The sequence below is a fragment of the Procambarus clarkii genome, chromosome 43 (assembly GCF_040958095.1).
Source record: "Procambarus clarkii isolate CNS0578487 chromosome 43, FALCON_Pclarkii_2.0, whole genome shotgun sequence".
NCBI lineage: Eukaryota > Metazoa > Arthropoda > Malacostraca > Decapoda > Cambaridae > Procambarus > Procambarus clarkii.
Window position 1 is genome coordinate 35,779,131 of NC_091192.1, and position 16,536 is coordinate 35,795,666.

The window sequence follows — 16,536 nt, forward strand, 5'->3', positions numbered from 1 at the left end:
ATGTGGGTGGGAAGGAGAAGTAAGAGGTAATGTAAACAGGAAATTTGGAATTTATGTATTAGGCAGAAGTCAAGGAAGGGATAGAAGTCAAGTAGAGAGAGAAGCTGGAGTTTATAGGTAGGAACCAGGGAAGACAGGGTGTGAAGGTATCAGGTGGTAAGGAAAATGAAAAGCAAACAAGCAAGCATGTCAGGTAGGGTGGTACGGTAGGTAGCGGGAGGAAGGCAAGCAGGAAGGAAGGAGGGTAAGGAGGCAGGTAGGTAGGCAGAGGTGGGAGGGTGGGAGGGGAGGTGGGTCAGGTAGGCAGGCAACAGATGAGGGTATTGTTATACATTAATAACAGGTAGGCAGTGGTAGCCTTTTAACAGTGTTTACAATTTTTTGGTATTGTTGGGGCTGTCTTATGCTGTGTGGTGGGTTCATAGCATGGCATCCTTACTAGCCATGACAGGTCCATTGTGAGGCACTGAGCATTACCAGCTGGAACACTCCCTCCTTTAATTACGTGTTTAAAGAAGCTGTGTCCTGGGTGGGAAATGGGTACAGGTGCATTACTAATTGTGGGCACACTCCTACCTCCTGTGCTGCCGGTCCCGTGTAACAGTATTATCTTGGGTAAAGCTTGGTGTGTAATGGAAATTTTTTATCTTCGTGCCGTGCGTGTGGATGTTTATGAAAGGAAAGTGTCGAGTTTTGTTACCTGTTGCTGGTTCTGGTGGTATTTGTTTTTTTTATTAATAACTGCTAGTGCTTTGGCTTTATAAATTAGCACATAAATTATTAAATAAAATGTATAATTTGAATGTTTTTCTTATTAGTGTTGGACAGTATGGTATGGGGATAGGGGGATTGATGTCTTGGGGTGGTGGGATGACATGTTTACAAGGTACACATGATGACAGGTTCACTCTCGTTCTCATACCATCAATGGGCCATTGTGCCCAAATGCTTTACCCTATTAGAGTACCTCAGGGGTACATTTTTTATAGGATGCCATTTAATTATTCTTGGGGTGTATTTTGTAATTATAATTTGTTAACTTAAATTTTAATTAATATTTTTATATATGCAACATTACTAATATATATACATGATGAAAAACGACTTTATTGAATACTGTAGTTGGCAATCTTGGGATCGATATGCCATATGTCCGGTGATGGCTGGGAGGAAGCTGCTGTGAGGAAGTTGGGGGGGGGGGAGACGCGCTCTGACCACCACTGATACGGTCCGCATCGATCGGGGGTTTACATGCGCACTTAGAGTTGGGGGGGATTGGGAGGAGGGGCAAGGAAAAAGCGTTTGTTGTTGTTAGGAGGAGAAGGGGATGGGGGGGAGAGGGCTGGGCCGCTGCTCCCCTCGGCTGGGCGTCCACAGTGCTAGGGTGACGCACACAAGTGACGCACACAAGGTGTCCCCAGACCAGACGCGATCACATCCCGTGGGAGTGAGGTAAACAAGAGGAGTTTGGAGGAGTTGTGCCCTTGGCCACCCGAACTGACCACATCACCCTTCCTGCTCTCTGGGTTGTACATTGTTATTGTGTAGGCCCAGCCACGCCCGACCATCACAGCTGCTCTATAATGGGTAAGAGGATGGGTTATGCATTGTTCGTGCCTTTCTGCTCAAACTGCTTAGCGTCGCCCAGTCGGCCATCGATCGAAGAGTTGTTGCGGAATGGCCGAACTCTCCTTTGTCGTTCGATTTCCGATTGTCTCTTAAATAATTGTAAAACGTTACAAAGCATATCGGTCAAAATTATAATCTCCGGTCTTCCGGGAGAGAAGTTAAATTAAAATCGACAAGGTATTTTTTATCTTGGAATAAATATTGGTATCTTACAGGTGTATCCCCTTCTAGGGGTGTGACAACTGACTAGACGAGTGGCCAGTCTGTGGTGACACTTGAGAGATGTGTATACCTTGGCATAAGGTGGCAGTTTTATTCCAAATGTAGGTTTATTTTTTTGTATTTTCTTTTGTATTGCAATAAAAAAGGTTTGTTATTACTTAACAGAAAACATACGATTATAAGCACAGACCACCCTGACATTAGAATGTTTAACCCACATACAGTATTTGTGTAAGAAGATGAGAAAGTAAGTAATATTTTTAGTGTGTGTGCTAAGTATGAGAGACTGGTATTGTAGCACTTGTAGGAATTGGGGTACTGTAACTAATATTTTAGATATCCTGGCATCTCCATATACTGAATACTTTCCATATGTTTGTAAATTATTAACATTTTGGAATGATTCAAGCTGGTGGTCATGCTTCACATTGTTTCATTTGTACCTTTTATTGGGTTGCTTTTTACATTTACAGTATTAGGATTTTTTTTTTTTTTTTTTATACCATTGGTAATACAGTAGTGGTGGTTGTGGTATGATTGGTAAGTATTGCATTATTGAAGGACATGGTTTAATTGGTTGGCATATTATCATTGGGGCTTTACATCAGTGGTTAGGCGATGTTCATATTATTGTTTGCAGTATTAGTAATAACATTAGTTGTGTGATGATTGCAGTATTTTGGTGGGTAATTAGTTTTTGTTAGTGATTGAGTAGTGTTTTTTGTTCTTGTTTTTTTAGGATAGTAATGTTGGTGTTCTCACTTAGTTGAGTACACGTACATTACTATCCTAAAAAAAAACTTTGTTGTGGTGGAAGCATTGTGGTAGGAGTTTTGACAGGACAGTAAGTAGAGCTGTGGTAGAATAGAAGTGGTCCAGGATGCAGGGTCAATTCTGCCATCCTGTTCCAAAATTTTGTTTATGGTTCCAATGGGGTGATAGTGGTTGTTGGTGTTGCAGGAAGGTGCTAGTGAGGGATTATCTTGGAGATGATTTTGGCGCTTGGTCTCCCTACAACCCAGTCCTCGACCAGGCCTCCTTTTTGTTACACATCCCCAGGAAGCAGCCCATAGCAGCTCTCTAACTCCCAGGTACCTATTTACTGCTAGGTGAATGGGAGCATCAGGATGAAAGAAACAGCCCATTTGTTTCCGCCTCCACCGGGAATCGAACCCAGAACCCCAGGACTACAAATCCGAAGTGCTGTCCAATCAGCTGTCAGGCCAGAGGGTGTTCAAGTGTAGGGGGTACTAAATGTACTTGCTTAGCTGTGTGTATGGGAGAGTTCAGTTTTAGAGTTCTGCCTCCTAGCTGCTGTACCTGGTGTATTTATACCTCCCCATGTTCAAGTACACAGTCATACTTGCTCTTGAAGCTGTGAATGGTGGAGTCATCCATTTCTAGTTGAGGCTCATTCCACCTGATCACCCTTTCTGGATATAAATATTTCCATACATCTCTCTCTTTGATTTGTATTTAAAATTCCACCTGTGCACTCTTGTTCTGTTGTCCATTGCCTGGAAAATTCTCTCTCTATTCTCATTGTCTATTCCCCTCAGTATCAGCCTATTTTCTCGATTTGCTATGCTCTAAAATCTCAACAATTTTTGTAACCAGAAATGTATGAACCCAAGCAACCCCATAACTTGTTTAGGCTGAGGCATAAAAAATGTCAATATTATAGTGCCTTAAATTTTACTATGTTGTATATTCTACAGATTGGTCTAATCCCTAAAAAAATGCAATGCGTTAGGTAAGACGACTAGTTGCAGTATTTTGCAGCATGGTTTCAGAACAGGGCACTCTTGCCTATCACATTCACCGGACCAGTATGACATGGCTTTAGATGCCAATGAAGACAATTTGCAGACCCTGTCATTATTTGCAGAGATAATGACATTATCCCTGACATGCTAAAAACAGCAGAGATAGCACCACTCCATAAAGGAGGGAATAAGGCAGAGGCAAAAAATTACAGACTGATTAGTACTAACTTCACACAAATTTTTTTGAAAGAGTGCTTAGAAGTAAGATCACAAAATACATGGAATCACAGCATTTCCATAACCCAGAACAACAAGGTTTTAGACTAGGGCACTCTTGCCTATCACAGTTGCTGGACCACTATGACATGACATTAGATGCCATGGAAGACAAACAAAATGCTGATGTAATTTACAGAGATTTTGCAAAAGCCTTTGACAAATGTGACAATGGTGTTATTGTACACAAAATGCGTTCAAAAGGAATTACAGGAAAAATAGGCAAATGGATCTACAATTTCCTAATTAACAGAACCCAATGTGTAATAGTCAACAAAATAAAATCTGGTCGTCAACTGTGAAAAGCTCAGTCCCTCAGAGTACTGTGCTTGCTCCAGTATTTTTCTCATCCTCATATTGAACATAGACAAGGACACAATCTTTACAACTGTATCATCCTTGGCAAATGATGCTAGGACTTTTATGAGAGTAGACAACATAGAGGACATGGCAAACCTGCAATCAGATGTGAATTAAGTCTTTCTATAAGCTACATAAAATAATATGATGTTTAACCCTTAAACCACGCATATTACTGCGCATATTGGGGGCCCGGAAGTGAAAAATATTAAAATTATGTAAAAATAATTTAAAAATGTTAAACAAATCTCCAACTTATTGGCTTCAGTGTTATGAAACTTTCATCAAAATATTTTCAGAAATTGATTTTAGACAAATTTAAAAAAATATGAATATTTTGTTGATAAGGAGGAAATGAGGGATAATGTAGTAATACTGTAGAGATGCAATCACCTGTCTGACGCTCAAAGAATAAGAATAGTAGTAAGAAGTGTTCACAAAGTGAATATTTGGTGCCTTTATATCATTTGGTGTCTTTATATCATTGCTGAGTAATACATAATAACACAAAATAATAATGAGTAACTATATTGTTATGCTCTATTTTGTTATATATCATATAAAACATTGTCCAATGTTACTTTCATCAATGTCCCAAAAATAAATTTTTTAGGGGATTTTTTTTTTAAGATTTCAGTTTTTTCCTCTTTTGTTTATTATCTGATTTTGTTGTAACCTTTACATCCTGGAGAGTACATACCTGTCCCTAACTATGTAAAGATAGAATGAAATTGGTCAACAAATAAATCAGTCACAACTCGCAAAACTTGGAACTTTCAAATTTTTTTTGGCTGATTTTGTCTCTGATTTCAAACTCTATTTTCTTTGTCTCTTTAGGTTGTTTTGATGATTAGTGACCATATTAGGGCTTTTTCACTTATATAAAGTATACCCTAAATCATTATTATTATTATAATTATCCCTTTATTTTGTGTGTTTTGGGGTTATATTGAGGTTATCTTAAGATTATTTCGGAGCTTAGCATCCTCGCAGCCCGGTCCTCGACCAGACCTTCTTTTTCTTACATATCCCCAGGAAGCAGCCTGTAGAAGCTATCTAACTCCCAGGTACCTATTTACTGCTAGGTAACAGGGGCATCAGGGTGAAAGAAACTTTTTGCCCATTTGTCTCGACCTCCACTGGGGATTGAACCCGGAACCTCAGGACTACGAATCCGAAGTGCCGTCCACTCAGCTGTCTGGGTTATTTTTTCTTGACTTCATTTCAACACATATTGACCTATATTTTCACATACTGTACAGGTATTTGAGTACGAATGCCAAGCAATCTTAATAAAACTTAAAAGATATGTCATAAATTCAAAGTACTATATACATTGTTGAGAACTTTAACTTCATTTTCCTGTATGAACAGAATTTTCAACTTTGAAACCTGATAAAAAACTCAGTTTCTGCCGATTCTCAGCATTTTTACATATTACTGTATGTGCACAGTTTTTAATTCTAAGGTTTCAGTTTTTGTCGTGTAGTCATAAAGCCATAACGTTTGGAGTTATAATTTTTTTACGTATAAATTTGGCGCACATTTGGATGGCCACATTGAAATTTTTTTTTATAGTAAACTATACCTGTACTCTCAAACAATATTTTTTGAAAAGAAAATGCAACGTTATATGCCATTCTGAGACCATAATGAATAAAATAAAAATTGGTGATATTATAATACTGTACAGTATTATCACCAATTGGAAATTGTGATTTTTTTTTTATAATCATACCATACAGGCTAGAAAGATACATAATAATTTACACATGGAAAATATTAGAGGGACTGGTCCCAAATCTGCACACAGAAATAACATCACGTGAGACCAGAAGGCATGGCAGGATGTGCAGAATACTTCTGTTGAAAAGCAGAGGTGCAATAGGTACTCTGAGAGAGAACTCTTATCAACATCAGAGGCCCAAGACTCTACAGTACAGTATTAGAAACACACTTGGCAACATACTTGGAAGCACATCAACAAACTGGAAAAGGTGCAAAGACATGCTACTAAGTGGTTCCCAGAACTGAAGGGCAAGAGCTACGAGGAGAGGCTAGAGGCATTAAATATGCCAAAACTAGAAGACAGAAGAAAAAGAGGTGATATGATCACTACATACAAAATAGTAGCAGGAATTGATCAAATCGATAGGGAAGATTTCCTGAGACCTGGAACTTTAAGAACAAGAGGTCATAGATATAAACTAGCTAAACACAGATGCCGAAGAAATATAAGAAAATTCACTTTCGTAAACAGTGGTAGACGGTTGGAACAAGTTAGGGGAGAAGGTGGTGGAGGCCAAGACCATCAGTAGTTTCACAGTGTTATATGACAAAGAGTGCTGGGAAGACGAGACACCACGAGCGTAGCTCTCATCCTGTAACTACCCTTAGGTAATTACTTCCACTTCACATAAGGGGCATAACTGACCAACCCATAAGTGTTCAAGAGAGAACTCTATAAACACCTCCAAAGGAAACCTAATCAATCAGGCTGTGATTCATACCTCGGGTTGCTAGCAGCCATGTTCAACAGCCTGGTTGACCAGACCATCAACCAGGAGGTCTGCCCAGAGATTGAGGCATGGGGACATTGATCCCCGAAGTCAACGTAAGGCAATTGCAGAGATCGTGCAACTTTTAAAGAGGGTAGTAAAGCAGATGCAAATAATTATAGACCAATTGCTCTTAACATCACACATCATTAAAATTTTTGAAAGAGTGCTAAGAAGTAAGCTCGCAAAACACATCAAATCAATGTCTATACAATCCTGGGCAACATGGGTTCAAAACTGAGTGCTCCTGCCTTTCACAATTGCTAGGTCGCTATGACGTGGCCTTAACCCTTAGGCAGCGGCTATCGTCATATGTTGATTCATGGGGTAATGTCATTATTGTCACATGACAATTTAAATAATTATTTTCTGGATTTACATGCACGATGCAAATAAGGATATAATAGGTCTTTATGAGTGTAATGCAGTTTACCTTGATCCTTGAAAAAATCCTGCTCTCTAGTTACTAATAAAAGCTTATTCTCTCTCTCACTTATTCTGATGTTCTTCTTACATTTTGAATACAAGTTAATAATTCCATAATGAAAGATTATTTTCTGTGGGGAGCTCCGTCGGCTTCCTGAAGCTATTAGAACTGATATAATAGTGCTATATTAGTTGCTATATATATTAGCTCTATATTATATTATTATGTTCATCAGGAGTTCTTAACACTGTCACGCTCCTCACGAGTGTGCCGCAGACTTTAACGTCATGGAGCCAATGGTGCAGGTAAGCGTGCAGTGAGGCTTAAATGTGTATACTCGTTTCAGTTTTCTCACTTTAATTCTCGTGCTACGTCGTTCGTTTTGGTATCATTGTGTTTGCAATTAAATTCCCTGCAGATGTATATGCATATAATGTCCAAAAGCCTGGCGAGACTCCCCACAGCAAAGCCTAAAGTTGGAAAAGTTACCTGTGAGCGCACAAAATCAGTAAAATGTTTATACTAGTTGCAGTTTTCTCACCTTAATTCTCGTGATACGTCACTCGTTTTGGTATCATTGTGTTCGCAAATGAATTCCCTACAGGTGTATATGAATATAATGTACAAAAGCCTGGCGTGCTTCCCTGCAGGAAAGCCTAAAGTTACCCGTAAACGAGCACCAATTTGTACACTGCAACCTAATGTGTGTACTCGTTCAATTAGATAACATCAGTTTTCGTGTTACGTCTTTCATTTTGGTATCAAATTGTTCGCAATAAAAAGGCTCGTATTTTAAAACTAGTCTCATAATAATAGAGCAATAACTGGAATTTTAACAAATATTTTAATCCTGGAAGTTCATCATAATTATTTATATCTTTCCAGTGTTCTGACATAAATTTTTGTGTTACATCTTTCATTTTGGTATCAAATTGTTCGCGACGTAAAGGCGCGCATTTTAAAACTAGTCCCAACATAATAGCACAATAAATAGAATTTTAACAAATATTTTAAAATTTTGACCAAAAACCTATATATAATCATATAAGTGTTCGGACATCAAATTTCATGTTACATCTTTCATTTTGGTATCAAATTGTGCACATTCTAAAGGCGCTTAATTTGAAACTATCCTGAGGTCGGATAAAAAAATGAATTTTATATAAATATTTTTGTAGTGGATGCGAGTCCTGTCCAAAGTCAGCACTCAGGAGAAAAAAAATGGACGGGATCGGTGTCCAAAGTCAGCGATAGTGTTAAGCCTATTGGGGACCACCAGCCAGAACTTGGCCCCTTCATAGAGGCAGTGAAAGCAATGGTCTATGAGCATTGCATCTGTGCCATCTCTTCTTTCTCAAGTGAGCAGGGTTTGCCCTGCTCCTCTTCTTGCTTCCGGCTCCCAAACGTCTAAGGGTTTCGGAGTCAGGGCAGGGTTTAGCTCAGGGTGAGGATCGGTGTCTTCAGGAGGCTGCCCCCTCTGATGCGGGCGCAGAGGTGGTTGAGCCCCTCTTTCTCGCCAAGGCTTCTGAGTCGACCCAGCAGACTCCTTCTTTGTAGCCTTTTCCCTGGACTCTGCCGTTTCTTTAGGGGCAGTGGGTGTGGGTGAGGGCTCTGCATCGGGGCTTTTGTCAAGGCTTCCCGGGGCTTGGGGAGAGTGCTCTTGGGGTTCCTTTTGATCCTGCTTGGGCCCTTGTGTCCTTTGGGCAGAGACATTTCTGCAGGGGAAGAGGGTTTTTGTAACCACCTTCTATTTATGAAGTTGAGTTGGATGGGGCTTTCACCCAGGGTCTGTTTTCGGATGCCTTTGGGTTCCATGGAGTTGTCCTTCTGGAAGTTTTCTTCTCAGATTTCGCCTGTAGAGGTTCGGGAAGCCCTTGGTACTTACCTCCTGTGGGACCTGGTTTATGCCTCTGTGATGGATCCAGCTTTGTTTGAGTTTGGTTTCTCTTTCCCTTATTTGGCGTGTTATGAAGTTCCAGAGTCTTCCTGGCTGGCAGACTCCCTTCTTTTCTCTTGGGGCTTGGCATGGCTTTTATCGTACCTGCACACTTGAATGGCGGGAGGTTACTTCCATGTTGCAAGTATTCTTGGGGGCTTGCTTGAGTTTCTCAATGAGTGCCTCTTCGCCCCTGTACTTCGCGATGTTGGTCTGGTGTGGCTGCGTACTCAAGTCCCCTCTCATTCGGCTGCTTTGGCAGTTGAGGGCCTTGAATTCGTGGTCATTTGGCCTCGGTCTTGTGTTTATTTAGTCTTCTGAAGCTGTCTTTGGATTGGCTTTCGGAAGATGTAGGAGCGCAGGGCGAGGGACTCTCGGCTGCTTCGGTGTTATTTGTCCTGCTGAAGCTGTTTGCGCCGATCCTCCGGGAGGTGGTTTTTATGTTTTTCACCTCTCGTCTTGTGGGTCAGCAGGCAGTGCTAGCTCTGTCTTTGGATTTGGCTTGGGCCCCCTGGCTCTTCAGTCTTCCCTGTTTTGCCCTCTTGTTCCCGGAGGAGTGTGTTGCTAAGTTTGTTGGCAGCTTGTGCTAGTTGCCATCCTATTTCAGACTTGTTGGTTCTCCGAGGGGGTTGTTCCCGGCCCTCTAGGAAAGGTCGTGCTAGGGCTCAGGCCTCGTTTGGTTGGGGTAGGCCTCGAGTGACAGCTTCTGAGTCGGTGGGCTCCCCGATGCCTTCTTTGTCTGGTCAGCGTGGTATTCGCTTTGTACGCCGAGCGGCATCTCTGGCTTTGCATTGGTCATTTTGCAGGTCGCCCCATAGACAGGGAAATGGGGTGATTGATGGCTGGCCCCTTTTGCCCACACCGGGTCCCTCCCCCTCCCCCCCCCCCCCCCCTACCTACCTACCTGTAATGGGCTACCTGTAAGCATGGGGAATCGGGAAGATGCACAGGCACATGCAAATGACCTGCTACAGATGTGCGATAGGTTTGCCTTAAACCAGCAAATAGTAGAACCAACTAGGAAGGAGAACACGCTGGACCTCATTTTCACTAATAATGATGAGTTGATCGGGAACATAATGATTACAAATACCTGTTACTCAGATCACAACTTAATTGAAGTTCTGACAACCATGGGGAATGGACCTTCAAAACCAGTCCAGATTCCCGGTGGAGGAGATTTCAGCAAATTCAACTTCAATAATAAATAGATAAACTGGGAGCATATAAACCAGGACTTTACAGAAATAAACTGGGAAGAACAGCTAGAAAATGCAAACCTGAACCAGTGCCTGGAAAAAATAAGCTCAGTAGCACTAGAAATATGTTCAAACCGCATACCCCTAAGAAAAAAAGAGAAAGAGATGCAGATTGGAACGGGAACGTCGTTCCCTATATAGGCGAAGAAAACGAATTGCGGAACAACTTGAGAGTCGCACCCTATCTCAAGAACGGCGAAGAAGGTTAGGTAGAGAAATAGAAACAATTGAACTCAAGCTACAAGAATCATACAAAACCCAGGAGAGGCAAAGAGAGCAAAAAGCCATCAGTGAAATAGAGAGAAATCCAAAATATTTTTTCTCCTATGCAAAATCAAGATCAAAAACCACATCTAGTATCGGGCCCCTGCGAAAGGGAGATGGAACTTTCACCGATGATAACAAAGAAATGAGCGAGTTAGTGAGGAAGCAGTACGACTCTGTTTTCAGCGAGCCATTAAATGCACTAAAGATTGATAACCCAAATGAATTTTTCATGGATACGATACCAACATCAAATCATATATCAGACGTCGCCCTATCCCCACTAGATTTTGAAGAAGCCATAAACAGTATGCCTATGCACTCTGCACCAGGCCCGGATTCTTGGAACACCATATTCATCAAGAACTGTAAAAAACCACTATCGCAGGCCCTTCACATTCTGTGGAGACAAAGCCTAGATACTGGCGTTATCCCTGACATACTAAAAACAGCAGAGATAGCACCACTCTGTAAAGGAGGAAATAAGGCAGAGGCAAAAAATTACAGACCGATAGCACTAACATCGCACATCATAAAAATTTTTGAGAGAGTGCTAAGAAGTAAGATCACAAAATACATGGAATCACAGCATCTCCATAACCCCGGACAACATGGTTTCAGAACAGGGCGCTCTTGCCTGTCGCAGTTGCTGGACTACTATGATATGGCATTAGATGCTATGGAAGAGAAACAAAACGCTGATGTAATTTACACAGATTTCGCAAAAGCTTTTGATAAATGTGACCATGGTGTTATTGCACATAAAATGCGTTCAAAAGGAATTACCGGGAAAATAGGCAGATGTATCTACAATTTCCTGACTAACAGAACCCAATGCGTAATAGTCAACAAAATAAAATCCAGCCCATCAACCGTGAAGAGCTCAGTCCCTCAGGGCACTGTGCTTGCTCCAGTACTTTTTCTCATCCTCATATCGGACATAGACAATAACACAACCTATAGCACTGTATCATCCTTTGCAGATGACAATAGGATTTTCATGAGAGTTGGCAACATAGAGGACACGGCAAACCTCCAATCAGATGTAGATCAGGTCTTTCTATGGGCTACAGAAAATATTATGGTGTTTAACGAGGATAAGTTCCAGCTCATGCGCTACGGAAAAATTGAAAATATAAAAACAGAAACCACGTACAAAACTCAGGCTAATCATAACATAGAACGAAAAGGCAATGTAAAGGATCTGGCTGTACTCATGTCGGAAGACCTTACCTTTAAAGAACACAGTAAAGTAGCCGTCACAACTGCAAGAAAAATGACAGGTTGGATAACAAGAACTTTTCACACTAGAGATGCTATACCGATGATGATACTTTTCAAAACGCTTGTGCTCTCTAGAGTGGAGTACTGCTGCACAATGACAGCCCCTTTCAAAGCTGGAGAAATTGCTGACCTGGAGAGCGTGCAGAGATCCTTTACTGCTAGAATCCACTCAGTAAAACATCTAAATTACTGGGACCGACTAAAGAGCCTAAATCTGTACTCCCTTGAGCGCAGGCGGGAGAGATACATAATAATTTACATGTGGAAAATAATTAAGGGGCTGGTCCCAAACCTGCACACAGAAATAACATCACATGAGACCAGAAGACATGGCACGATGTGCAGAATACCCCCTTTGAAAAGCAGAGGTGCAACAGGTACTCTGAGAGAGAACTCTATCAACATCAGAGGCCCGAGACTGTTCAACACGCTTCCACTACACATAAGGGGCATAACTGGCCGACCCCTCACAGTGTTAAAGAGAGAACTGGATAAGCACCTCCAAAGGATACCTGATCAACCAGGCTGTGACTCATACGTCAGGCTGCGAGCAGCCACGTCTAACAGCCTGGTTGATCAGTCCAGCAACGAGGAGGCCTGGTCGACGACCGGGCCGCAGGGAAACTAAGCCCCAGAAGCACCTCAAGGTAACCTCAAGGTAAGGTAAGGTAGGGGGTTCTCTTCAGTCCATGGATCTTTGGAGCTGGTCGCTTCGGGTTCTGGGTTAAACTCCCAGAACTCTTCTGCTGAGTTCTGGGAGTTTAACTGTCCTCCCTATTCATGAAGGGAGTGCCCTTCGTCCTGGCAGATGGCCTGTCGCACTTCATTCCTCTTTCCATGGAGTGGACGGTTGACGCCACTTTGACTTTGTTGGACATACAGATGCCCGGAGGTGCACCTCTTTGCATCGGATTGGTATCTGCATCTTCCATTGTATGTGGCACAGATCCCCAACTGCGAGATTCTTGCAGTGGATGCTTTTCGACGGGCCTGGTAGAGGTGGGGGGGGGGGGGGGGGGTTCCTGTACCTCTTCTTCCCAGTCCAGCTGTTGCTCCGGGTTCTGGCTGAGCTGGAATTCTATCGCAGAGCATACTTCTGGCCTCATGGTGGCCGGCCCAGCCTAGGTTTCAGGTGCTCCTTGTTCGGTGTCCAAACCTGGGCATATTTCTGCGACTTTGCCTTTTTTAGCAGGTCAGGCTGGTGAGGTACCTCGCTTCTTCGCCTTACTGCGTCACAATATGCACCTGGTATTTCTGACGTGTGTGTGTATCACCATTTGTATGGTGATCAGATGGCTTCTTTGAAGGTGTCCCACCTGCAGTCTTCATTTCAGCAACAGTATGAAGCTTATTTCACACCTAAATTATTGGGATCGTCTCAAAGCTCTCCAAATGTACTCACTAGAAAGGAGACGAGAGAGATGCCAAATAATATACTCATGGAAAATACTGGAGGGACAGGTCCCAAATCTGCACAGTAAAATAACAACGTACTGGAGTGAATGACATGGAAGAAAATGCAGAATAGAACCAGTGAAGAGCAGAGGTGCCATGGGCACAATCAGAGAACACTGTATGAACATCAGAGGTCCGCGGTTGTTCAATGTCCTACCAGCGAGCATCGGAAATATTGCTGGAACAACTGTGGACATCTTCAAGAGGAAACTAGGTTGTTTTCTTCAAGGAGTGCCGGACCAACTGGGCTGTGATGGGTATGTGGGCTTGCGGGCTGCCCCATGCAATAGCCTGGTGGACCAAACTCTCACAAGTCAAGTCTGGCCCCGGGCCGGGCTTGGGGAGAAGAAGAACTCCCAGAACCCCATCAACCAGGTATCAACCAGGCAGTGATGACTTTCTGGGGTACACACACTCCTACATTTTGCCTGCATACCACTAGGACCTGATTATGGCTCTCTGCTTGTTTTTCGCACTAAAAACCTGTCTAGCGACACTTGTTTTTTCTGCGTTGTAACACTAGTCTGAAGTGAGACATCACATTGTCATTAAAAAAGTTAAAACAATGGCCTGCTACAGCTTGAATTGGGTGACATTTTTCAGCAAAACTTTGCAATTCTTTCCATACTGTACACATTTTCTTAATTAATAAATGAGGAAGGGACATCCTCTACTTTACTTCAACAACCCTCATACCATTTTTCATGTTTACGAATGATTTCTTGTTTTTTCTCTATGGTCATCCTCACAAGTTTTTTCATAGGTTGAACCTTACCACTGACTTTCTTGGGACCTATGGCATGATATATAATAATTACTTTTATGTTCAAAAAACAAAAAAGCACAAAATAATGGAATTCTTTACAAGCACGATTGTCACTATACAGGCGGCTCTGGTAAACTGAGGCCGGGTCGGCCCGTGCCACAAGAACCACGCGCTTGGTCGACCCAAACACATATCGACAAAGTCGCTAGTTGAGGTAAAGGTCGTAAATCGTGTCTCATTTTCTGAAAAAAATTGTTTTATCTCGAAAAATTCGTAAGTAGGGCAGTTGTAAGTCGAGGTACCACTGTTTATGTATAGTTGATTACTGGCATAGTGATCCCACTGCTTGGCTTTGGGTCAGTGCTTGGCTTGCCTGTAGGGGCCATTCAAAAACCTGCTCTCATCTTGAGTGAATTTGAGGGCTGCACATCTTCTGTGTCATGTAATAGCTCTCATTCCTTCTGCCTCTGTATTGCTGTCTACTGGGTCTGTGACACCTTTGACCCTGAATCATGCGGGACTTGTGATACTGGTTTTGGGGGCTGTGCATAACTTATGCAGATTTCTTGGGTCTAACAGCAGTGGACCTCGCAAAATACTACTTACATTATGGATTATGGAAACTTATGTTTAGTTAGGCTAAAGGTAAACTTTTATGTGGACAGGATTATATGTACAGTAGTAGTGTTTCCATAGTTAAGAAACTGATAGAAGTATGAATGTTTTACTAAATGGAATCCAACACAGGCATGCAAAAAAATTGTGAAATATTTACCTTCTCCTTCACTTATCATAGAACAGTATGCATAGTAAATTTTTACATATTTAATTTAGTTTAAATTTTATATTCTAGGTATTTAAAGTTCTAATTAAGGTCTTTCCTTGACTAAAAATAAAATAAGATCTTTGTAATAGTAAAAAATGGTGTTGAACAGGTCTGAGGCGTCGGGATGGTGTGTTGGCGGTGTGAAGCGAGACAGTGCAGCAGCAGCGGCAGCAGCAGCAGCACGAGCACCAAGGTGTTGGCCAGATGAGCAGCACCGCGGCCGAATCCCCCCCAGGAAGTCACCCTGGGGGGCAGGCTGGGGACTCTACCACCGCCCCCCAAACATCGGCCTGTTCCTCTTACCATATCCCTCAAACACAACACAGGTAAAGTGATTACCGGTAATGCCTACTTCTGTTACTACTCGATGTATATTTATCAAATATAGCAGTGACCAGGGACATTAATGTTCTCTCTTGGTTAACACTTTTGCTACACAAGTTGATTTTATTTTTTATTTGAAATGAATGTTTTTGTCTTAATGATTGAAGAAAAGAAAATGTGTAGACATGGAGAAATTTAGTCTTGAGGCATAAGACACTTAGCCGAGAGGTGGGGGAGGATGTTTGTATGGGCAGTGTTAAGAGATGGATAAAATAGACATGTATAATTTTCTCAATATGATAATGTATGTTGAAAGTGTGGGGAAAAAGTAATTTGATGTGGGGCCCTTATCCTGTGAGCCCCCCTCCCTGTCCGGCCTGTTGTTGCCGTGAGGGGGCTTGGTGGGCCGCTGCCGGAGTGTGATGCTCCATGGGACAGTCCTCTGCCCTTTTGTGGCCTTATGCTCCTGCTGCTGTCCTCACGAATTCTGCTGGACGACTTTTCCTTTTTCTTGCATTTCTTTTTTCTCCTCCCCCCTCTTCTCCTTTCTAATTGTCATTTCCCGCTTACCGTTTGCCTGTTTTGATTATTCTTTTGGCCTTCTTTTGGTTTGTCACCCATGTGTTTGAGGAGGCATACTCTTGCACCTATAGAACTGTAGTACCCAACGTCTCAAGCGAGGGGGACCCTTTTATTGTCAATCCTCCTTTCGTCGTTGAACCTGTTGTCGATGGACTGACGGTTCTTAAGGTGGTGTTTGTGGGATGTATACTCACGACACATCCCTAGGGGGCCCCGGCAAGATCAGCAACATGTCTCTTGTTGGGTGTCCTGCCTTCTAATTGTGGCTCCGTGGTGGGAGTGGGGGCACATTTGTAAATGAAAGTCTGACCTCTCGTTGTATGTCTCATTCTGTTCCTCTTATACCTTCTCAGGCTCGTGGGGTAGGCGACCAAGCCCCCTAGTCGGACCGTGTTCGAAGACCAGGCTCTGTAGCCCCCGCTCCCATTGGGCCCCGACCTTGCTCCACCTTTGACCCTCCTGTCTACTCCCCTCGGCTCTCCTTCCTCCTCTGTGGTTGGGTCGAGCCATAAGCCCCCAGTGGTGACCACCTCGTCCCCTGGCATGGCTCAGTCTGTCATTGTGACTACTGCACCTTTCAACTCCTCTCTCTCTCTCTGGGG

At 42.5% G+C, this 16,536-nt stretch overlaps 1 protein-coding gene across 5 annotated transcripts in view; it reads left to right on the top strand.

The window, feature by feature from the left end:
• Positions 1-16,536, top strand: part of LOC123755965 (axin-2) — a 179,635-nt gene that overhangs the window by 22,277 nt on the left and 140,822 nt on the right. For all 5 annotated transcript variants that reach the window (XM_045738964.2, XM_045738967.2, XM_045738966.2 and 2 more), the window contains one exon: positions 15,138-15,354. In XM_045738964.2, coding sequence (XP_045594920.1) covers positions 15,233-15,354 — 122 coding nt within the window. In that variant the 5' untranslated portion in view covers positions 15,138-15,232. The remainder of the gene's footprint in view (positions 1-15,137; positions 15,355-16,536) is intronic.